Source organism: Macaca nemestrina, chromosome 4 (genome assembly GCF_043159975.1).
Source record: "Macaca nemestrina isolate mMacNem1 chromosome 4, mMacNem.hap1, whole genome shotgun sequence".
In the NCBI taxonomy this organism is placed as follows: domain Eukaryota; kingdom Metazoa; phylum Chordata; class Mammalia; order Primates; family Cercopithecidae; genus Macaca; species Macaca nemestrina.
In genome coordinates, this window is record NC_092128.1 from 117,854,547 (window position 1) to 117,879,708 (window position 25,162).

A 25,162-nucleotide genomic window follows, 5' to 3' on the forward strand; every position below is an offset into this window, starting at 1 on the left:
CTCAGTGAGGAACCCATGCACCACCAGATCCATATAGAAACAGGCTGTGATCGGCCAGGTGCGGTGGTTCACGTCTGTAATCCCAGCACTTTGGGAGGCTGAGGAGGGCAGATCACGAGGTTGGGAGATCGAGACCATCCTGGCTAACATGGTGAAACCCCGTCTCTACTAAAAATACAAAAAAAATTAGCCAAGCGTGGTGGCGGGCACCTGTAGTCCCAGCTACTCAGGAGGCTGAGACAGGAGAATGGCATGAACCCGGGAGGCGGAGCTCACAGTGAGCTGAGATCCTGCCACTGCACTCAAGCCTGGGCAACTGAGCGAGACCCCGTCTAAAAAAAAAAAACAGGCTGTGATCCCCAAGCAACCCTATGTGACCCCATGTCGGGCAGGGGGGTGTCCCCATAGACAACTGCCAGACCCCTGGCCTCTGATGTCAGGTCACAGTGACTGCTCACCCCAGGGATTTCCAGGTGTGACTTCACGAAAATATCACCATAACACCAGAAGTAAACTGAGGCACAGTGTGGTCACCTCCTTGTCCAGGGTCATAGTTAGGACGTGGTGCGATCCCCTTCAGAGGGGAAGCTAGGGCAGACGCTCATGCCTCTGTAGCCCCACACACCTAGGTTTATTCTTCTGTAGCTTGAGGGCGATATTCTAGTGCTTTGTCCTTGTGTCTCAGAGTTGGACACATGGAGCACAGGGTGCTCAAATTCCTGGAACCTTATTCTTAGGGGCCTGCATCTTATCACGCTGCCTTTGGCCACCACTGAGTGTGTTAGAAACTGTTGTGTTCCACTTCTCTACTGTGGTGAGTGCAGGGTATGACTGAGGACTACACAGGGACCCTGTGGGACCACCCACCTCAGGATTCAGCCTCAGAAACGTCTCTACTTTCCAGAATAACATGTTTCTGTTCACTGTCTGTTTTTCTTAACTGTTTGGTTTTTTTTTTTTAATTGCTTAGATACCAAGAAACAATTCAAAACCATTGTTTCCCTCATCACAATGACTGTCAGGAAGCTCATAGCCAAATCATGCAGTCACCTCAGAAGTGTGAGGCTGTGTGATTCCTTAGGTGGGTTGCAGGTATCAGCAAGGGGCCAATTTGTAAAACAAAATTTGCTGAATAAGTAAATGGAAGAGTCAAGCAACATTTTAGAATGAAAAACATGGCCACAATATTTTTCTCCCAAGACTCATCAAAAGGTGGAATCTATTTCCTATCCCTGGCATCTGAGCTGGTCTTGCTTTGGTCAATGGAATAGAACCTGAGGTTTTGCCTGCAGCTTCTGCCTTTGCCCTTGGGTGACCTGAGATGAACCTGCTCAGAAGCAGGACCACGAAGACAGAAAGGCTGGGCTGTGAAGACCTGCTGAGCACAGCTCCCACATAGCCAGCCCACTGGACCTCAAGAAAGAATTTATTTTCCTTTAAACCACCAAGTTATGGGGTGGTCTGCTTCACAGTACATAGCTGGTTCGGCCACTGAGTCTACTGGTAATCTCAAGAAGTCAATACTTACTAACAAGTCCAAGGTGGCAAGGAATTGAAACACAGTTGCAATACAGTTTGATAGGTAAACATTTCTCCATTGCAGTAATGATGGCAAAAATTCCCTGTGCACCCTGACCATCCAGGGGAGGAGTGGCCTCCCTTCCTGGGACTGACCCAGTGTATGCCTCTGACCTGGAGATCGTTTGGAAATGGAAAAGCCAGCTCATTTTTCCTCAACAGAGTTCTGCAAAAAAAAATCTTTGTCATTGATAGTTATCTTAAGTAGACTCAAAGAGATGCAATTAGATTTATTTGGTCAAAGGTGGATAAACACTTGAAAGGTCACATCCTTCAGTCTCGTCCGCTGCCTTGTTTTTCTTCCCTCCCAATATGGAGTTTCACTCTTGTTGCCCAGGCTGGAGTGCAATGGCACTATCTCAGCTCACTGCAACCTCCGCCTCCCAGGTTCAAGCAATTCTCCTGTCGCAGCCTCCCAAGTAGCTGGGATTACAGGTGCCCACCACCACACCAGCTAATTTTTGTATTTTAGTAGAGATGGGGTTTAATTATATGGGTCAGGCTGGTCTCAAACTCCTGACCTCAGGTGATCCGCCCGCCTTGGTCTCCCACAGTGCTGGGATTACAGGCATGAGCCGCCACGCCCAGCCTAGTCTGCTGCCTTCTACTGGAGTGCAACATTTCACAAAACTCTGCAACCAAGTTTATGGGACATCCTCGGAGATGGTATGGCAGCAGAACTCTTTTTGGTGGAATTCTTAACTACATACAAAACGAGTGAAGTCAGTCTCTTGGCTGTGCATGGGAAAAAGACTTTTCTCTCTGAAGATGACATGGGTAAGAACAGCATGGATAAATTCGAGGCACACAGAAGATGGGTTTCAGGACAAGTCAACTCCATGGGTGCCTGGGGATAATTCAACTCAACAACCCGTGGGGAGCCAAGACATGGCCCCACCTCCAGCTCCAGGCCCAGCCCTCTCTGGCCATACCCTTCTTTAGCTATGCCCGTTCTCCTTCATGTCCCTAACAGCAAAGCTAGGCAAAACTCCCTGGGCATCCCCAGGCCAGGCCCTCTGCCTGGGCACACGAGGATCACCCAGAGTGACTGAGGCAGATGGGAGTGGCCATGGCCAGGAGCTGCATGGGGACCAGCCAGAAACACAGAACCCCTCCTGCCTGGAGCCCCCCTTCAAGGACCCTCAAACCTAGGCCAATGATAAAGATCTAAAGTCCACAGCCCTACTAGCTGGACGGTGAGATAAATACGTAAGAACAGCTCCTAAGCTGAGGGGAGTTCACACTTTCACAAACGTCTCCTGGGTGCTCACTCTGAAAGGCGCTCTTGAAGAAGGCCTTTTCACCAGTTTCGATAGAAAAGCTTCAGGATCCAGTGATGACCTCCTGATGACCTCCTGGGTCCCGGGCCAGTCAACCATAGGGCAGGACTCACTAGCAAGATCGAGTGCCCAACCTCTGATGTCAGGATGCTCATTCCCTCTGGAGGACACCAACCCTATCCTTGGGAGATCCAATCTTACCCCCAGGGTGTCCTCAAAGCCGACTTACAGAAGCCCTGCCCCGGTTCTCCAGAAAGTGACTCACTTTTGTGTTCCACAAGCCTAGTGATGGGCAGTGTATTACTCATGACAGCCCTGGGTTACGGCCACTGAGCAAGGAGGACACTCTTGGTGGCTTTTCCCACACCCACTTGCCAACCAGTGTAAATCTTCCCACTCCCCCAGACCACAGTCACTGTCACAGTCCTGATTCCTTGCAGTGGTCATTAATTTTATGCATCCTCTTGGCTAGGCCATGGTATCCGACTATTTAGCCAAATATCAGTCTAGATGTTGCATGAAAGTATTTTTTACATATGATTAACATTTAAGGCTGGGCGCAGTGGCTCATGCCTGTAATCCCAGCACTTTGGGAAGCCGAGATGGGCGGATCACAAGGTCAGGAGATGGAGACCATACTGGCTTACACAGTGAAACCCCGTCTCTACTAAAAATACAAAAAATTAGCTGGTGTGGTGGTGGGTGCCTGTAGTCCTAGCTACTCGGGAGGCTGAGGCAGGAGAATGGCATGAACCTGGGAGGCGGAGCTTGCAGTGAGCCGAGACTGAGCCACTGCACTCCAGCCTGGGTGACAGAGCGAGATTCTGTCTTAAAAAAAAAAAAAAAAAAATTTAAACCAGTGGTCTTTGAATAAAGCAAATGACCGTCCATAATGTCAGTGGGGGCTAATCCAATCAGCTGAAGCCCTTAAAAGACTGAGATTCCGAATTCTGCTCCAAGCTGCCTTCAGACTCAAGACTGCAACCTTGCCAGTCTCGGTGGCTCATGCCTATAATCCCACTTTGGGAGGCCGAGGTGGGTGGATCACGAGGTCAGGAGTTCAAGACCAGCCTGACTAACATGATGAAACCCCGTCTCTACTAAAAATACAAAAATTAGCCGGGCCTGGTGGTGCGCACCTGTAATCCCAGCTATTCAGGAGCTGAGGCAGGAGAATCACTTAAACCCAGGAGGCAGAGGAGCCGAGATCCTGCCATTGCACTCCAGCCTGGGCAACAGAGCGAGACTCCGTCTCAAAAAAAAAAAAAAAAAAAAGACTGCAAGCTCAAGAACTGCTAAAATTTATTCATATATATATACACATATATATGTATGCATATATATACACACATATATATGTATGCATATATATACACACATATATATGTATGCATATATATACACACATATATATGTATGCATATATATATACACATATATATGTATGCATATATATATACACATATATATGTATGCATATATATATATACACATATATATGTATGCATATATATATACACATATATATGTATGCATATATATATACACATATATATGTATGCATATATATACACACATATATATGTATGCATATATATATACACATATATATGTATGCATATATATATACACATATATATGTATGCATATATATATACACATATATATGTATGCATATATATGAACATGCCCTGTTGGTTATGTTTACTGGACAACCTGACTGATTAATACCACTAAGATCTTGGCTGCCTCCCCTACCCTATTCCCATTCACCTCTCAGTTTCCACAGCACCTTCTTTTCCTCTGCAGACATGTCCCCTTCTCACAGCTTGGTCCGGATGCATACATACAGCTTGGCTACCTACTTGCTCCTGAGTTCACAGGAACTCAACTCCTCGTTGTAAGAAAAGCAGACTGAACTGACTTGCACACAAAAAGCAGCTCGGTCTGCATCTCATTGGTGAAAAATCAAAATCCTCAACCAGTAGAGCAGGCTATAAAGACACTGGCCTCCAGAAATGTTGATTTTTTTATTTCTTTTTATTTTATTTATTTATTTTTATTATTTTTTTTTTTTTTTGAGACGGAGTCTCGCTGTGTCTCCTAGGCTGGAGTACAGTGGAGCCATCTCAGCTCACTGCAAGCTCTGCCTCACGGGTTCACGCCATTCTCCTGCCTCAGCCTCCCGAGTAGCTGGGACTACAGGCGCCCGCCACCGCGCCCGGCTAATTTTTTGTATTTTTAGTAGAGACTGGGTTTCACCGTGTTAGCCAGGATGGTCTCGATCTCCCGACCTCGTGATCCACCCGCCTCGGCCTCCCAAAGTGCTGGGATTGCAGGCATGAGCCACCGCATGGAGACAGAGGCTCGTTCTTTCTCCCAGGCTAAAGTGCAGTGCTGCAGTCTCAGCTCACTGCAACCTCCATCTCTCAGGTTCAAGTGATTCTCCTGCCTCAGATTCCCGAGTAGCTGGGAGTACAGGCGCACACCATATGCCCGGTTGATTTTTTGTATTTTTAGTAAAGACAGGGTTTCACCATGCTGACCAGGCTGGTCTCAAACTCTGACCTTGGGTGATCAGCCTGCCTCAGCCTCCCAAATTACTGGGATTACAGGCATGAGTCACCATGTCTGGCCAACTTTTTATTTCTTAAGGTAATAAGCCAGTAGGTAGGGGACAAAGTTAAATATAAACAAATGCGGAAAATACACACAAATTTACACTAGTTAACACCAACCTCACTTTCCAATTTCGAACTCTGCTGGATTTCTTAATCTTAGGCAAAAACTCACATTGGGGGTTTAGGGAGCTGAAAGGAGTTATCCTAAGTATGAGAACTGTAAATGCAGCTTATTCCTCACACAGGCTCTGAGAGGCTTTGGAAGAGCAACCAGCCACAGTCTGATAGCATGATATGCATGGATTACTGCAAAGCCACGTGGAACTTTAAAGACATCTCAATTAACAGCTTCACTAGGGTTTCAGATTAGTACTACATATTGGAAAAAAGATTAATCCAGATGAGTGGTTCTAAACCCTGTCAAGCCCCAACCCAAAGTGTCTGATGCAGGAGGTCTGTCTGGGGTGGAACCCAGGACTGGCATTCCTAACAGTTTCCAGGGGATGCTAATGCTGGTGTCAGGATCTCACTGTGAGAACTGCTGACTTAAGACAGCACTCACCCAAAAACATGGACTCCTCATCAGAGCCACCCAAGCAGCCGCCTGCCTGGTAGGTGAGCCTGGGCAAGCATCTATCATTTGGCAGTGATCGCAGCCACATTGATGTCTCCACTGCAGTTATATAGCGTGCTGCCCAAAGGTACTCAGGGTGCTCTGTTATACAGAGTCAGGGTTTGAGAAAAGGCACACATCTTTGTTTTGTCTGATTTGCAAACCGCCTATGGAATCAACACAATAAACACGATTCTCTTCCGTTCTGCTCTCCCTTTTACTCTGAAGAGCTTGCTCCCCAAGCAAAAGGGATTGCTAAGTAACAGTCCGATTATATGCAAGACAATTAGTGTTTCTAAAGTGTTTAAAAACAGTTAAGAACTACTACTGCACAACTCCTAAGGGAATAACTAATTCAGGCAAAGGTCATCTTTGGATGTTAAAATGCCTGAAAGTCGTTCGGAGTTGTTAAAGTCTCAAAGGTAAGAAGGGAATCAGGGTCTCAACCAAGTGATCTGACTTAGCGGGCCAACAGCAGGACAAAAAGACGTTCCATCTCATGGCCGGGCGCGGTAACTCATGCCTGTAATCCCAGCACTTAGGGACACCAAGGCAGGTGGATCACCTGAGATCAAGAGTTCGAGACCAGCCTGGCCAACATGGTCAAACCCCATCTCTACTAAAAATACAAAAAATCAGCTGGGCGTGGTGGTGTGTGCCTGTAGTCCCAGCTACTCAGGAAGCTGAGGCAGGAGAATCACTTGAAACAAGGAGGCAGGAGAATCACTTGAAACAGTGAGCCGAGATGGTACCATTGCACACCAGCCTGGGCTACAGAGCGGGACTCCATCTCAAAAAAAAAAAAAAAAAAAAAAAGAGAGAGAGACATTCCATCTCTTAATGTGAGGCAAGCAGAGGCACCTCACGCATACGTAATCATTTTTCAAACACTGCTTATTCTGAATCGAATGAGGAGAGAAGAACCATACAAATCCATACTGCGCAAAATCCACAAGGAAACTGGCCTGAGCCCTTTGAAAAGGCAAAGTCCAGGAAGAAATAACATTGTCCCTATTTTCAGATGGCATGATTATCTACATGGGAAATCCCCAGGAATATACAAAACAAAACTTTGCAAGGTCGCAGGATACAAGGTAAACATACAAAAGTTAACTGCACTTCTATATACTAGTAATGAACACACAGGCACAAAATTAAAAATACAAGGCCATCCACAATCACTTTAAGAAGTGAGGCCCGGCGCGGTGGCTCACACCTGTAATCCCAGCATTTTGGGAGGCCAAGGCAGGTGGATCACAAGGTCAGGAAATTGAGACCATCCTGGCTAACACAGTGAAACCCCGTCTCTACTAAAAATACAAAAAATTAGTCGGGAATGGTCGGGGGGGCGCCTGTAGTCCCAGCTACTTGGGAGGCTGAGGCAGGAGAATGAAGTGAACCCAGGAGGTGGAGTTTGCAGTGAGCCAAGATGGCGCCACTGCACTCCAGCCTGGGGACAGAGCGAGACTCCATCTCAAAGAAAAAAAAAAAAAGTGAGACACTTGGGTGTAAACCTGAACAAGACATATACAGGACCTGTATGCCAAAACGACACAGATGCCAATGAAAGACATGAAAGATAATCTAAATAACTGAGAAGATATATCATGTTCATAAACTGGAAGTCTTGCAACAGGTGAGTGATTAAGTAAACTATGGTACATCCCTCGCAGGTAACACTACTCAGTGATAAGGAACAAGCCGGGCCTAACATGACTTACTCTGCCAGCTGCCCCCTAAAACGAGAGGCTCAGGCATCCAACTGATTCTCCAGCCCAGTGCTGTGACATGCTGATTTCTAAGCTGCCTGCACCTTGCTGTCTGTACCCACAGGCACCCTGGCAAAACTCCACTCTGGGGGCTCCCCCAAGACCCTCTGAGAGGCTGCCCTGCAATCAAGCCCTTGAAAAGCTGGCACAGGCAGCCCCCAAAGGAAAGACCGGTGATTCAAAACACTAAGCCTTGGCCGGGCGCGGTGGCTCAAGCCTGTAATCCCAGCACTTTGGGAGGCCGAGACGGGCGGATCACGAGGTCAGGAGATCGAGACCATCCTGGCGAACACGGTGAAACCCCGTCTCTACTAAAAAAAAAAAAATACAAAAAACTAGCCGGGCGTGGTGGCGGCTCCTGTAGTCCCAGCTACTCGGGAGTCTGAGGCGGGAGAATGGCGTGAACCCGGGAGGCGGAGCTTGCAGTGAGCCGAGATCCGGCCCCTGCACTCCAGCCTGGGCCACACAGCGAGACTCTGTCTCAAAAAAAAAAAAAAAAAACAAAAAAAAAACACTAAGCCTTGGGCTCCAGAGAGCCCCAGGGCCTGCAGGAGAGGGTAGGGAGAGACCAGTCAGGCCATAGCAGCAGGAACATAGCCCCGAACGGGTCACGGGGTCGTCTTCCTTCACCTTTGAGATGTGGCTGGCAGAACTGGGGGCTCCAGAGCAGGCAGGATGGAGACAAGCAGACTGTGAGTCTGAGGGGTGTGATCAGAAGCCCCTTGCCCCACCATGTCCAAGCTGAGATGGTAGGCAAGCTACCTCACCCTGCATTCACCTTCTGAGTCTCAGTTTCTACAGAGTGAGTGAGGGTTAAATGTATCTGAGACACAGCAGGCACTCACTAAACATTAGCTGCATGAAAGGAATGAGTAAGTGAATGAATACATGAACAAAGGAAGGAACAAGTGAATCTCCCTGCACAGGGCCTCACGCACAGTCAATAATTCATGCCAGCCACTTCCCTGCCCGCCACCTCCCCTCTGTGGTGTGCACCTTCTATGCATGGCAACAAGCCTGAGGTCTATGAGCGGCTGCTGTGCCATATCGCATTCGCGCAGCTGCAAACAGAACAGTGCGTTATGGAAACCCCGGCAGATGTGGGGGAGTCGTGAGCAGCACCCACGTGATACCCTGCCATGTGTTTTACCCAGGGCCAAGGCCAAATGCCAACTGTTTGACACAATGGCCCCGAAGTGGGCTGCAGCCTTTTGAGGAAGGACAGATGGATCTGCAGATAGAGCGATAACTTGTACCGGGACACCCTATCTCCTCCTCACTGTGGCTGTGAACAAAGCCCACAGTATTCACAGCATGGCCACCATCACCGCACCCAGTCTTCCTCTGGGCAGGGATCTGAGCAGCTGCTCATCTGAGAATTGATGTGCTTCAGACATGAAGCTTATGTATTATCCACCAAACATCTCTCCAAAATTTGCCCAATGTCTTACATGCACTCAGTCCCTGCTGCAGAATTTGTGAACATGATCTGGGGGTCTCAGCACAAAGCAGAAAGGGGGAGAGGAGCCATTTTCCCAGGACCAGTCTGCTGGATACCCAACATCTTTATAAGAACAAAACCTGCACAAGGGTCCAGGCACAGTGGCTCACACCTGTAATTCCGGCACTTTGGGAGGCCAAGGAGGGTGGATCACCTGGGGTCAGGAGTTCCAGACCAGCCTGGCCAACATGATGAAATCCCGCCTCTACTAAAAACACAAAAAATTAGCCGGGTGTGGTGATAGGAGCCTGTAATCCCAGCTACTCGGGAGGCTGAGGCAGGAGAATTGCTTGAACCAGGGAGGTGGAGGTTCCAGTGAGCCAAGATGGCACCACTGCACTCCAGCCTGGGCAACAGAATGAGATTCTGTCACAAACATACATACGTACATACATACATACACACATACATACATACTACACAGGGGCCGGGCGTGGTGGCTCACGTCTATAATCGCAACACTTTGGGAGGCCAAGCTGGGTGGATCTCCTGAGGTCATGAGTTCGAGACCAGCTTGGCCAACATGGGAAAACCTCGTCTACTAAAAATACAAAAATTAGCTGGGCGTGGTGATGGTCGCCTGTAATCCCAGCGACTTGGGAGGCTGAAGCAGGAGAATCACTTGAACCCGGGAGGCAGAGGCTACAGTGAGCCGAGATTGTGCCACTGTACTCTAGCCTGGGTGACAGAGCAAGACTCTATCTCAATAAAAAGAAAAAATAGGTTGGGCACGGTGGCTCACGCCTGTAGTCCCAGCACTTTGGGAGGCCGAGGCAGGCAGATCACCTGAGGTCAGGAGTTCACCACCAGCCTGGCCAACACGGTGAAATCCCCTCTCTACTAAAAACACAAAAATTAGCTGGGCATGGTGGCACGCGCCTATAATCCCAGCTACTCAGGAGGCTGAGGCAGGAGAATCACTTGAACCCAGGAGTTAGAGGTTGCAGTGAGCCAAGATCACGCCATTGCACTCCAGCCTGGGTGACAAGAGCAAGACTCTGTCTCAAGAAAAAGAAAAAACAAATAAATAAATATTACACAAGGGATTACACAGTGCTGATGCGTCTGCATCAAGACTGGAATACATTTTGAGAGGAAGAAAAAGGAAATGATTCTTGCCATTTGGCAGTACGGATTTGAAGCAAGCAAACCCCACAACACACTGTCCAAGAAGAAAATTATTTTGTTCTGAAGTCACAGCTCTGAAGGTGCAACTCTTCTCAGCGAACCTGCATGGACTGCTGGGGGCATTGTCATCAACTTTCAGTAACACAACAACTAGCAATGTGGCTATTTTCCAAGGAAATAACAGTAGGCTAGATTCTCAAGTCTGTAAGATGAGTTGTAAATGGTTCTCTTCTGCAAGTTAAAGGAATAAGTTACCAAGCAAAACTCCAAGAACAAAAGTTGTGGCCCTAAAAAAAACATGAACAAAATCCTGGGAACCTGTGCCAGCATTTCCTTCTCTCCTCGTAAGCAATCACTTCTAGAATGTTTCCATCTAGATGTGTAACTGTCCCCTCCCATTGTGAAGTGTGCCCAGTGGGCAGCGGATTGGGAGGCCAGTTCCTGGCTGTCCAGAGGATGGAATGGAGGCTCTGAGTGATGTCACACCTTGGCAAGTACATGTAGCTAACTCTAAGCTCCTTCCAAAGCTTTTTTTTTTTTTTTTGAGACGGAGTCTCGCTCTGTCGCCCAGGCTGGAGTGCAGTGTCCGGATCTCGGCTCACTGCAAGCTCCACCTCCCGGGTTCACGCCATTCTCCTGCCTCAGCCTCCCGAGTAGCTGGGACTACAGGCGCCCGCCATCACACCCGGCTAGTTTTTTGTATTTTTAGTAGAGACGGGGTTTCACTGTGTGAGCCGGGATAGGATGGTCTCCATCTCCTGACCTCGTGATCCACCCGCCTCGGCCTCCCAAAGTGCTGGGATTACAGGCATGAGCCACCGCGCCCGGTCCCCTCCAAAGCTCTTATCTTTTTTTTTTTTTTTAGCAGCAGCCTTCTTGTCCTTGGAGAACTGAGGGATACAAACAAAAATTACACAATCCAATCCACAGAATGTGAGCAGATGAAGGCCATGGCTAACTGGGCCTCAGGACAGGGCACCAGGCCTCTGGTGGTCAGCGTCCCACCCGGGTGACCAACCACAGATGAAAGAAAAGGAATCGAAGGTTACCTGGTTTCCACTGGAGAGAACCTTGGGTACAGGGTGTCGACAGCTACTCCTAACAGCTCAGTGAGGTCCGTACTATCAACCCAGTTTTCAGCACCACTTCAGAGAAGTTTGGGGACCATCCCAGGACCACAAGGAGAACAAGTGGTAGGGACGAGAAGGGGTGCCACCTGGGTTCCTGCAAAGCCTGCTCCCTTTCCGCTACAGCCCCAGGGTAAACAGGCAGGACAACGCAACCACAGGCTGCACCCACGCTGGGGCCTTCCTCTTGTTTGCTCAAAGCCATCTGGCAGTATGGGAAATGGAAAAGCTGGTGTCCCCAGAGCCTGGCTGACAAGAGGCGGAACCGTGCAGAAAACCGGTATGCACAAATGAAAGGAGAGGCAGTACCTCCAGAGGGTCAAGGGGACTCCAGACAATAGCGATCACAGTCGGCCAAAAGTCTCTGTCAGCTCCCACTCATTCGCCCAGCTCATCTTGGCATTGAAAACGGAAGCCGGGTCTGTCTGGAAATCAGCTGGAACGTTCTTGGCTACAGAGCTGAATTCAGCACCAACAGCCCCCAGCTGGCCGCTCACCAAGAGTCCTGGTCACAGATTCACAGGCCAAGGTCGGCATTAAGCGACCCAGTGTGTGTCTAGCCCTGTCAGCATGCCGCTGGCCACACAGCTGTGCTTGCCCCGTGCGTGGTGTCCCAGGAAACCATGCTTCGGAAGAACTAAGCCAGCCTGTGAAGAGCTAGCTTGGCAGGAGTCACAGCACCCCCCACCCCTCTCGCTGGGGCCCACAGGTCCTGGCAGCCAGCCATCAGGGAGAGGAATGTAACTCCGCAGGGCATGACCATGCAGAGGGGCCACCTCACTGCTAGGTGTGAGGCTGCACAGACCTCCCAATGGGCTCTGCACAGACAGACAACCAGACACCCGACAAGCTGTAGCTGATGTGGCGTGGGCATGTTCTAAAAGCAGCAGCATTGACAAACATCTTTTACTCACAAATAGCCAGCCCAGCAGCCAAGGGACCATTTGGAGTAAGGCCATCCCTCCAGGGCATTCTGAGAAGTCACTACAGTCACAAATGGAGGGTGACACCCAGAGACTGGCAATGCCTACGTTGGGATCCAGGTTTGGGAGAAACATTGGCGTGATAGTCACACACACACTATGCTTCTCATGCCCACCGCTGCAAACACCTTCGTGGGAAGAGGAAAACGAATGATAGTGTGTTCTGTTATCCCATGAGAAGAGTGAGCCTTTTAAAAGTGAATGAACACCATTCCAGTTGTCGCATCATCCCTAATAACAAGCAAAATGCCGGCCAGGCACAGTGGCTCACGCCTGTAATCCCAGCACCTTGGGAGGCCAAGGCGGGCAGATCATGAGGTCAGGAGATCAAGACCTTCCTGGCTATCACGGTGAAACCCCATCTCTACAAAAAATACAAAAAAATTAGCTGGGCATGGTGGTGTGAGCCTGTAGTCCCAGCTACTCAGGAGGCTGAGGCAGGAAAATGGCGTGAACCTGGGAGGCGGAGCTTGCAGTGAGCCGAGATATCGCCACTGCACTCCAGCCTGGGCAATAGAGCGAGACTCCATCTAAAAAAAAAAAAAGACAAGCAAAATGCACGGTATGCTCTCGATGACCTATGTTTTGGACTATTCCTATTTAATGGAGGTAGGGGTGGGGAGTTAAAGACCAACACATGACCAGGCGCAGTGGCTCATGCCTGTAATCCCAGCACTTTGGGAAGCCAAGGCAGGCAGATTACCTGAGGTCAGGAGTTCGAGACCAGCCTGGCCAACATGGTGAAACACTGTCTCTACTTTTAAAAATACAAAAATTAGCGGGGTTATGGTGGCACACGTCTGTAGTCCCAGCTATGGAGGCTGAGGCAGAAGAGTCACTTGAACCCGAGAGGCAGAGGTTGCAGTGAACCAAGATCGTGCCACTGCACTCCAGCCTGGGCGACAGAATGAGACTCTGTCTCAAAAGAAAAAAAAAAAAAAACAGCAACACATACCAACTCTCTGTGTTGCGGGTTACCTGTCTCACTCAAATTTTTCATCAGAATAATCTGGTTACACCTGTATCCTTGTCAGTGGAAAATGAGAAAGGTCTCACAAGGATACATGGGGAGTTGCCACCAGGGCTGCCCCAGAAATCAAGGGGCACATGTGGCCCAGGCTTGGAAAAACATTTCTCAAACTGTGCGGTCCCAATGCAGGCTGGATCTCCAGAGGTGGGGCCCACCCACCAGTCCTCCCTTCAGAAAGAGGCCATGGCCCCAAGGACTGGAGCCCAACCAGGCGACTTAACTATTCATTATGCTAATATGCCCTTTGTTGAGGGTCCAGGAGCCAATGCCCTGACACAAGCCAGCAGGGCAATGCCTTCACCCACATCACGAGCAAGACTATTCTTCCTTTGTGGGCTCTGCTCTTGGAAATTAAATTTCAGTGCAGACTGTCTCCACCTCCCACCCTGGGAACACCCTGCCACCCTCCACGCTGCCTCCCACCAGCCCACTAGGTTGGTCGGGCATTGGTCTCAAATCTGCAAGCACCATGGAAAGTTGCCCAGGGCTTTGCCACAGTTCTCCTAAAGGGTGCAACACCTTACCTTGTGTCTTTGTATTCTTCTTTGCCTTCTGCAAATCCCCTTTGCTACTCCACAACACAGCAGGCGGCCCTGCCCACGGCCTCTGCCCACGTTGCCCCTCCATCGCGACAGGTCCTTCCTCAAAGCCACCCAGGATTTAGTCCCTCACCTCCCCCAGTCCAGCATCCCCTTGGAAAGAAACACCAGTTGACCCCAGATAGAACAACCCACCACAGCCCTGTCTCTGGGCCTGCAGTCCCGCCTAGCCAGGGACCTCAAGTAATCCGGAGGAGGAACATTAGGATGAGTCTGCCTCCTCCGTGAGCCCCCAAATCTCACCAATTCTGCAAATGCCCACGTTGGAAAAGATGCCAGTAATTCTGGTTCAACATGTTCCAAGGAGGGGGAAACGACAGCCTGCTGTTGACATTCCTGACTTGGAATTGTGAACACATTCTTAGAGGGTAAAAATTAACCACCGTCAGTTGGGGAAGGCATTAGGGGGAGGGCATTATGGCTGCACTTCAAGGACTGATCACAAAAACTACCTCACTCCAAGTGCCCAGGGGCCTGCATCGACGTTTAACAGAGCCAAACCAGAGCGAGCCCAATTCTGGACTGTTCCCTCAGAAAAGCAGCCGAGGAAACCCTGAGTAATTGCACTCATAGATCATAGGCTCTGGCATGCGGTTCCCAGACTGAACCATTTATCCAAATTAAAACCATTCTCCAGAAACAAAATCAGACCCTTTTAATTGAAAATAAAACCAAGCAACCCCGAAGGCTTTTTTTTTTTTTTTTAATGAAAGACATTCTTCCTGCTTTCTCATCCCATTAATCACAGAGTTTACACAATCTGTCAAAATAGCTCGGTAAGAAGTCTCCCTCTTCCTTTTCCTGCAGGCCTGGTTTTTACCCTGGGGGTGACAACCTGGCCATGTTTAAGGACAGCGGGTGGACACCGTGAGAATCCAGCCAGCACCCTATGTCTCAACTGCAATTTGACCATATACACCAAGGAACTCCAAAAAGCTTGTGTTCACCAAAAAAAAATGGAAATAAGGGACTTACACACCCATGTCCATAGCAGCATTATTCACAACAGCCGAAGTGTAGAAGTAACTGTAAGTGTATCAACAGATGAATGGATAAACAAAATGTGCTATTCATACACACACATACATACACACACACACACACACACGGTATTATTCAGCCTTAAAAAGATAGAAATTGTGACACATACTACCACATGGATGAAACCTTGAGGACAGTATGCTAAGGGAAATAAACAAATCACAAAAAATACAAATACTATATGATTCCACTTGTATGAGGCACCCGATGTAGTCCGTTTCATAGGGACAGAAAGTAGAATGGTGGTTGCCAGGGACTGGGGGGGAGGGGAACGTGGGGAGTTAGTGCTTAAGGGACACCGAGTTTCAGTTCTGCAAAATGGAAAGAATTCTGGAGCTCGAGGTGGGTGATGGCTGCACAACAATGTGAGGGTACTTAATGTCGCATAACTGCACAGCTAAACATGATTAAAACGACAAAGTTCATGTTATGCATGTTTTACCACAGTTTAAAAAAAAAAAAGTTTGTATTCTCTGATGTCAAAGAGTCTGCTAGAAATCCTTTTAAGAACATGACTAGCTACAATCTGCCCAAAGACCTATGTGCAAGCAAAACACAGGATGTAAATGATCGACGAACAAATAGTGAAGTCGAAATATTGTGGTACATCCACATATGCAAGTACTATACTGTTATCAGCAGTCATATTTACACAGAGCTATTTCTGGATTGGGAAATGCTTATACTGCCACATTGATTTTAAAATGCAGGATACAAAAAAATACATATGCTATGATCTCAGCTTGGTAAATTAAAAAAGCACGGAAAACATATGGCACACAAGCAGGCTAAAATATGAACCTCTGTGGAGGTGATATTAGAAGGAAATTTTTCCTTTTTCCTTAGCATTTCTCTATCTTTTCCAAGTCGACAATGAGCACACATTACAACAAAACTATTTTGTAGAAAAGTAGTCAAAAAGCAAATTAAGAAGCAAAGATATGTTCATTACTTGAGAGTCTTCTGCTACTCTCCGAGTAATACAGATAACAAGCGTGCTTCCCTCCGGCGTGCAGGACAAGACAGAAATGCATTCTTCACCCACGCAGAGCCCTCCCATCTCCCTTAGCACCTACCCAAGACATGCACACAGGCCCCCTTTCCTCCAGCCCTGTCCACCCAGCTCTGCAGATCTTTCCAGAGGAGACAAACTGGAAACAGCTGTCCCTGATCTTTGGCGAAAAAATCATCTCTATCACGCTGGCCTCCCCTGTGTCAACCAGTGAGCACATAGTTCCCTCCCAGGGGATCAGATTAGCACCTCCAAGAATGAGGAAGTGGTTCTCCAAAAGGACCACAAGGTGCTTTTCAGGCCCCTGGGGCCATGGAAATTCAGCAGGACCAAAGTACACCGGGCCTGGATACCAGAAGGAGGAAACAAAACCCCACGTGGCTCCCACCCCTGAGCTCCAGAACCTGTGGAGGAACGACAACCCCAGGCTGCAGGCGACAAATGACACACACAGTCACAATAACCCCAGAACCTCCCAGGGCAAAGGGCAGTTCTACCCCAGGTTCGTGGGATGCCAGAGCCTGGTCTATGTCACAGCCTCCTGTGCGTACCTTTGATCTACCTCCCAAATGGCCAGTGATGAAAGGCGCCCAGGGACACCTCTAAGAAAGGTGATGGATTACAAGGTGGAGAAGAATGCCAGGACCAGGCCCCTTTGTTTGCAGAGCCAGCCCGGCGCTCCAGGGAGGAATGTGCACAGGCCAGGATGCAGATGCCCCTGCTAATGGCCCAGTGTGCCCCAGGGCCCACTCTCCTGCCCGCTGTCCTGCACAGCCAGATGTGGGCCTGTGCCTTTTATTGTGTGGCTCCAAGTGAGTGAAATGCTACACACTGCAGCTGTGCTCCAGGGTGATGAGGAGAGCGCGGATTCCTGAATCCTCCAGCGAGAAATAATCCCAGGGCCTGAAGCAGAGCCCGGGCTCTCCTGTAAAAAGAGAAGCAACTGCAGACGGCACTGAACGGCCTTGGCCGGCCACTTCCCAAGGACTTTCTTTCTTTCTTTCAGTATTGCCACGAGTGTATCCCAGTGTATTCAAAGCATCAACGAATTGGTCTCTACTTTTCAGGAGCAGTTTCATAAACTCTACACACAAGAGATGCCACGTCACACTGTGGCTGCCAAGACACAATGAAAGGAGGTGACACACTTGAGTCCACCTGGAGATGTCCCCCGGTGTCCCCAGGAGCATGGCCTGGCTAGGAGTGGCACTTGTAATCATTAGCAGGGCACCCATGTTCATCCTTCCTGGGTGCCAACAGGTTGCCGCTCACTTGGGCAACTAGAAGAAAGATTCCTAAAGATTCTTCTGATATCTTAGTAACAAAGCCAGGCCTGCAAAGGGCATATTAAGTGTTATTATCTTTCCCCAAAAGAGAAGAGGAAGAGGAAGGGCAGACAATCTAACATGAACCATAATTAGAGCTGAGGGAGGAAGGAAGAGTAAAGAAAGGCCCAGCCTTGGGGGCCGAGGAAGCAGCTGGGACTGGCGCACTGGCTGCAGTAGACGGCAGGCCCACCACAGCTCCTGAGCCTTGGCCTGGCCACTTCAGCAGGGGCTGGGCTGCAGATGGAGACTGCACAAATCCCTCATCTTGGCAAGAACTCCAAGCATTGCTGACGGACCTGGATTCAGATTCAAGGCTTGGTATGCTCACAACACACACAAGTGACTTGAGCTCGCTAAGTCTCAGCGCTCTCTTCCAGAAAAGGAAGACCATCAAGATGGCATACGTGCACGGTTTAGCAACAATCAGACTAGGAACAGAAAGTGCCAGAGCCAGCTTGGGTACTTGAGTAGTGAAAGGAAGGGGGTCTTGTTAGCTGCATTATTAGGCTGAGGGCTGGCAGGCTGTTTGCAGAGGGCTCCCAGGGCTTCCTGCCCAGCGCTGGGGTGAGACAGACAGGGACAGAGAGGTCTCTCCCCTGAGGGGTGGCTCTGAGGAGCACTTCCCTAGCTCTGAGAGCACCTCCCTCTGCCAGGGGGAATTTTCTAGATCACAGACATAGAATCCTTCAGCATAATCTTTCATTCATTTTGCCCAGGAGACAAAAGAGTACTAGACTACTGCCTTCCAAAAAAAAAAAAAAATCAAATCAGCCGGGCACAGTGGCTCACACCTGTAATCCCACACTTTGGGAGGCCGAGGCAGGTGGATCACCTGAGGTCAGGAGTTCGAGACCAGCCTGGCCAACAAGGCAAAACCCTGTCTCTACTAAAAATACAAAAATTAGCTGGGTGTGGTGGTGTGTGCCTGTAATCCCAGCTACTTGGGAGGCTGAGGCAGAACTGCTTGAACCCAGGAGGCAGAGATTGCAGTGAGCTGAGATGGCCCGACTGGACTCTAGCAAGACTCCATCTTAAAAAAAAAAAAAGAAAAAAAAATCAGCATGTAAGAATCCTCCCTTCCCTGACACAGTGAGGCATTCTGACAGACCCTAAATTGTGTGCAGTGCTTCATCCCCAAGTTAATGGCCCCCTCCTCAGTCACCCTCATTTTCACTGGCCTCCTCCCTCCTGTTTGGCAGAGGCAGCTCCCAGCGAGGGTAGGAGGCAACAGGTGAGGGATACCAGGTGGAGCTGCACCAGGTGCATGGGGCAGGGAGGTTGGGGGGGTGGTTAGAGGTGTGCCTAGAGGGCCACGGTGCTCCTAGAGTACACTGAGCATGGCAGGAGATGCTGCCACACAGACAATGGAGACACCCGAAGGACCCCAAGCTCAGCACTACAATCCCACATTGCCGTGGCGGACATGTACCAAACACATTCCTGAGTCACAGAGTACAAACAGAAAGCTCAAGAAACTTGGAGAGTCTAGTTTTCTGCTTTTACAAGAAACGGACAGACATCAAGGAAACCACTGTTCCTGCCCGAGCTGCCCCCGAAAAGCCCTGCAGCAGGACACGGACCTGCATCAGGACTCAACATACTCTAAAATTCAAAACGCCCTCTCAATCTAGGAGAATTTAGCCCTGCTCAGCAGCATTTTGGTGGCAGCAATTTTTGTTGTCTCGGCGTCTTAGAAGCAGCGAGGCAGTGTGGAAATGACACACCTGTGAACCACAATCCCTGTGAAGATGAAGCCACGCAACATGCCCTTCACTGTGGAGCTGAAAGAACTGTGTTCCGTGTCATGATGGTTTTTAATACTCTTGCTAACTGTGAGGAAGAGAGTAACTAAGTTAACTAAACACTTACTCAATTAACCAACTAACCAGCATCCCTTATTCTAGATCAACAAGGATAGCAGCAGAGGATTCTAGATAGACAGGACTGGCTCTGGGTCATTCCAGGCACGGCTTGCAGGGGTTAGCTGATCCCCCAATGCTTTCTGGAGTCCTACACGAAGGACCCAAGGGTCCCAGGGTCAACTCACCTCCTGGAGAGCTTCCGACGCCCAGACCCACCCTTCCCATGGCAGCCCCTGCTGCATGGAGCAAACCCACCAGATCCACCCGCAAGACATGAGGCTCCTCCCTGGGAAATCTATGGGGCCGCTGTGAGGAAGCCTCGAAGCCTCAATTCTAAGTGTGCTGCTGAGGCACTCAGCAAATGTCTCTGGCCTCCTAGTAAGTGGCAGGGATCTAAACAATGCTTTCTGCCCTCAGGAAGGTGGAAAGTTCCTCCCCCTCGCAAGTTCACACACAGGGACACAGGGAGGGAATAAGAGGCTTCCCCTGGACAGGGGTGGTTTACAATAGGCTGATCTTAGGAAAGGAGTGGGGCACATAAGAGTCAGAGGACTGGCTCATTCAGATCCCTAACTGTTCCCAGACTTTAGGAATTTACGTGGTATTTTACTCATCTGTAAAATGGGTCCTTGTGTAGAATGCTAAGCAGATATAAGCTGCGACTGCCAGATGGTAGGTCAGCCCTTCCACTCACTGTTCTTGCCATACTGCCTCCTCCTCAGGTCTCTGCTAGCCCCTTCAGCAACACCTCCTGCAGTGGAGGAACATACTTTGACACCCCCTTTCCTGCCTTTTATTTCCAGAGTCACATTTGCAAACAGCTCGCTTTCAAAACATTAGGTGCCAAAGAGACACTTTGTAAAAAAAAAAAAAAAAAAAAAAAAAAATCCATTTGCATTCAAGAGTAAGTAGTGCAGCTCGCTTTCAAACCGCTAGGTACCAAAGAGATACTTTGTAAGAAAAAACAAAACAATCAATTTGCATTCAGGAACAAGTAGTGCCCCGGGGCTACTAGTTTTTCCATCTTTGCTGATTTTTAAAGAAATAATTCAGCTGAGCTGCTGATAGCTATGGCAGCCTCAGCTGAGGAATTGCTGTCTGGACATGCATTAGAATTCAGGCGACAGTCAGACATGCAGCAGCAGCCAGGAGCCGGGCTCTGGGACCCCACAGTCCTGTCCCAGAATCCCAGGCTGCGCTACTGCCATGTTTCATTTCATCTCGGCCAAGTTACTTAGCCTTCCTTTGCCTCAGTTTACTCGTCTGTAAAATGGGGTAATCATAATCCCAACTTCCTCCAAGGACTGTAATTTGGGTGAAACGAAATGAATGCCTGCAAAGCATTTAGCACAAGCAAACACTCAATCAGCATTCCTGTTACTTTGTCTTCGGGGTCACCATTACTATTCCTAAGGTCAGGAGTCTGGCTTGCTGCCAGTTCCTCCTGTCAGCTCCCTGTGTACACAACCCCCACCCCCTGTGCTGCCACACCCCCACCAGGACCCAGAGCACCTCCATCTCTGGGTAATGGCCTTGCCCCTCCACCCTCCAGCTGCAGCGACTCCCCACCCCCTCCCTGGCCCTCAAGGCCTCAGCACAGAAAAGCCTTTCTTAATACTTGTTGATTGATTTGCAAATATAACCTCACAGGCCCCAAAGAGGGAAGAACCAGAATCACCAGAACAAGCAAACCTCATTCAAAAGGGAAAGCATGAAAGCATTTTAAAAAAGTAATATGCACAGACCAAAGCCTCAAGAAAATCTACCAAAATATCAAAAGGTTGGTTAGTTCTGAAGGGCTATGCACTATTAATACAATGAGTTCTGCATTCATACTTTTCAGTATATTTTCAGAGTCCTCCATGATCATGCATTCACGTAGTGAAAAAAATGGGGGAGAAGCCATCTCGGAAGATCAAAGTGTGTGAATGGGCCCCAAGGAAGCCTGGGGGCTTCCCAGGGCGTTGTGACCACCCTCAATAGTGCTCTCTGCTGGCCCCACACCCTGATGGCGCTTTGAGTTTTTCAACCACGCTGGAGTCCAGGTCACCTCCTGACACTGTCTGGAGAATGCCAGAGGAGCGCCTAAGTCTCTTCCCGCCACAGACACTCAAATCACTCCAAGCAAAGGACCCCGGACTCACATGTCAAACCGCTGCGCAGCACCGACATAGAGACCCCTGGGACGTCAGGGACCCTCCTTCCTGCTGCTTGTCAGCGACAGCTCCCGAGTGCCAGGAAGCACATACCACACAGCCGGCCCCCAGCCTAGGACAGCCCCCCACCCCACCCCGGAACATCACCCCGCCCCGAGGTCCCGTCCTTCGGGGAAAAAAAGAAAGCGCGAAAGGACCCCCTACCTCCCACCCATCAAAGGGAAAGGGAAAGAGACGCACTGAGAGTTTGCCTAGAAAAAGTAGAAGGGTTTCGAGCCTGCCCATTGAAGCCCCTAGCTGCGCTCTCCACCCGGAGTCTCGAGACGGAGTCCTAGGGTACAAAGTCCGCTCGGTCCCGACAGCGACTGCGACAGAGCTGCTCCAGTCTCTGCCCGCAGTCTCAGTCCAGGGCGCCCGGGCGCCACGGGTCCCACTCGAATGGTCCTGCGCCCCAGCCCTGTCCCCAAACCCAGGCAGTCAGTGCCCCCGTCCCCGGACTCCGGCGGAGCTGGCCCGCGCGCCCCACCCCCTGTCCTGGGACTCCTGCCGAGCCGCCGCCCGCCACGAGCCCCAAACCCCGTACCCGCGCGCACGAAACCCCTTGCCCGTGCGCCCCCAGCCGGGTCCCAGCGGTCCCTAACCTGGGTTCCCCCGAGAGCCCATCCCCGCGCCCTGAGCTCCCGTCCTCCGCGTTCACTGAACTCCATCCCCGCGCCCCAGCTCCAGATCCCTGCGCTCCCCAAGCGTCATTCCTGCGCCCGTATAGCGAAAGCCCGCGCCGGGCCCGAAACAAAGAGGGCGGCGGCGCGTGGCCGCGTTTCCTCCTTCCCCGGCCCCAGTACCTGGGGGAGCCTGCGGCGCGGTCCGGCGGGGCGATGGCCGCAGCGAGGCTGGGCTCCGAGTAGCGCGCGGGCGGGCCCGTCCTCCTGGCTGGCGGCCGGCGCCAGCGGCAGGGCCCCCTCGAGGCGGCGCGGGCAATCGCCACGGCCGGCCCCCGCGCCCGCGCCCGCGCCCCGAGCCTGGCGGGTCACCTGGCCTCATCACCCTAACAATACGGCGCGCCTCCAGGCGCGGGTCACCCGGGCCCCCAGCCCTGCCGAGCTGTGCCCTGGGACCTCCCTCCGCTGGCCGCGGAGGGGACCCGGGATTATCCGACCCATTGAGCAGCCCAGGCTCCAAGCGGTCTGGAGACTTGCAGGTTCCGCCGGGCCTATGTCAGAGTACCTGGGGAGGTGGGTTCGGATCCTGGTTCTTGCACAACCAGTTCATTCTTTAATTCAGCGCTTGTAATTAAGGTGCTCTCCGGGAGCAAGACCTACCCTCCCTCCTGTGGCTCACAGTCTAGTGGGGTCACGCATACATAAAGGAGCACAGCCGCTCCGGAAAGCCTAGGGTGCCGTAGAAGCCCCTGAAAGACCCAGCTAATGAAGGGAGGAGGTCAGGGAAGTCTTTAGAAGTCACATGACTTCTTAAAATGCGCCGGGACGAATGAGCAGAATTTAGGCAAGCCAGGCGGAAACCAGAAAAACGATCCCGAGCAGAGAGATTCTCAGAGGAGAAAAGGCCTATAGATTGTCCATCCTGACTGTCTATCCCTGAGATTCAGATGACCCTGAACTCAGTCTCTTAGCCTCAGTTTCCCCATTTGTGAGATCGGAGGAATAGAAAAATTCTGGAGAAATCAGAAGTGCTCTTCCTCCAGGGAGGTCACAAGAGAAATTTCATCAGCGGTTCGTCCTGTGGTCCTTTGCAGGAAAACATCTTCCCCGCCAGCCTCCCACAGAAGAGAGACCTATATTTCATCTGCCACGTGGAGCAGGCGGTCTCATCATCCCACTCGGAGCAGGGCCCAGGGCAAGTTTTGGAGGACAGTCACCAAGAACTGCTTTGGATTCGGGAACAGAACTGCCTAACCCATCCGCAGCCCTGGGGTCCTGCCCTGCTCCTCTGGCCCCTTCAGGGCAGAGGGGGAAGCAGGGAAAACAGCTTATCAGAGATGGCAGAGAAACTGAGCAAGAATAATTATCCTGGAAAAGACTCTCAGAAGCAACCAACAGAAACTTCGAGGCTCCAGATCCAAATAGCTGAGAATGTGGGGCCTGAGCCACGCTCTGACTCCACTCCCACCACACAAGGAGAAACAAGAGCTGCTTTTCTGGACGACTTGAACAACCCCTGCTGTGCTCTGGAAGGTGGTGTCCTTTCTCATCCCCAGACTGATCTGGGTACTTATTCCCAGGCAAAGACTTCATGAGCACCAAGCCCCAATCCTCAGAGATGAGGCAGGCATTTTTCCTGCCCTATAGGAGACACCAAGCCAAGAGTCAATGAGATGAGTCGGGGGTGCCAGGGAAGATGCCATAGGGGAAGGTGGGGAGGAGGTCACAGCCAGCTGAGTTAGGAATGGGAGGTGAGGCTGGTACTGTTACGATCCCCTTTGTCCTGTTAAGGAAACAGGATCTGACGTTCTAGGCAACTTGTTCAAGGTCACCCACCTGGTCAGGCAAAGGACGTGGGAGGGACTCAGGACTATCTGGCCTTGAGGCTACTCTTAACTTCTTCCCAGCTGCCTGACCACACCATCCATTCTGTGCAACTGGACCAAATCATCACTTTGCTTAACCCTCTCTTACATTAGACTTCAGTGACCTTCACACCCAGAGCCAATTACGTGCTATTCTGTCCATCATAATGCCAAAAACCCTGTTGGCCAAATGACAACATGAATTTGCGTCAAATGGGTGCGGTGTTAGGGCACCCATTTACAGGAGGTGACACTGTTGTTTGCCTGAGAGCTCACAGTCAGGAAAACTCAGTGCAGTGCTGGGATTCTCTGGCCCTTTGTCAGGGAGCCTCTCCTAAAGTCTCTCCAAACTGCTACTCACACCAAAGCCAGATGGACCCACCGGCCACACTGCCTTTGTTGGGGTAGCAATGGAAGGGGATGCCCCAGCCACACCTTTGTTTCGGAAAAATTGATTTGGGTGCTCATTCATGCAGTGTCTGTGGTTATATTCCCTGGCAGTGTCTCAAGAAAGGAGAAGAAAAACCGGGCTCCAGTATCCCCATGCACTGTGTTTTGGCTGGGGCGGCTGCTCCCCAGGTTCCCCACACCTCGTCCAGAGGCACATGAAGGGAAGCCTCTCTGGATCCCCAGTCAGCACCTGGGCCCCTTCCAGAGCTTCGCTTCCCCAGCCCAGGGCCTCCCCACTTCCCAGGCTGCAACTGCGAGTTTCCAAGAAATTAGACAAAAACAGGGCATGAACAAGTATCTGAAAAAGGGAATGTGCATTTTTTCCATCCTTAGCCATCCAAAAAAAATCTCAAATTTGAAAGCAAAAGTCTCCAACATTTAGCTGAAAAAAAAGAAAAGAAAAGAAAAGAAAAAAGCAGTAATATGCCAAGAGTGGCCTCTTCCTCCTAGTATGCCAAGCAGAGGGCAGGGGAGTCTGGGCAAGAACCTCCCGCCGCCAATCTCCTTCCTCCCTGAGCCCTTCTCTGCAGACTCATTCTTGCTCCTCCCCTGTAGGAGTT

At 50.3% G+C, this 25,162-nt stretch overlaps 1 protein-coding gene across 3 annotated transcripts in view; it reads right to left on the reverse strand.

Annotated features, from left to right (window-relative positions):
- LOC105492346 (tensin 3) overlaps positions 1-23,012 on the reverse strand; it is a 308,210-nt gene extending 285,198 nt beyond the window's left edge. The window contains exon 1 of one of the 3 annotated variants that reach the window (XM_011759351.2): positions 22,853-23,012. In XM_011759351.2, the coding sequence (XP_011757653.2) occupies positions 22,853-22,897 (45 nt within the window). In that variant the 5' untranslated portion in view covers positions 22,898-23,012. Of the gene's footprint in view, positions 1-21,616; positions 21,723-22,470; positions 22,584-22,852 lie in introns of those variants that run through there. The other 2 variants (XM_011759360.2, XM_071095160.1) reach the window with 2 other exon arrangements.
- Between the last annotated feature and the right edge of the window lie 2,150 nt (positions 23,013-25,162).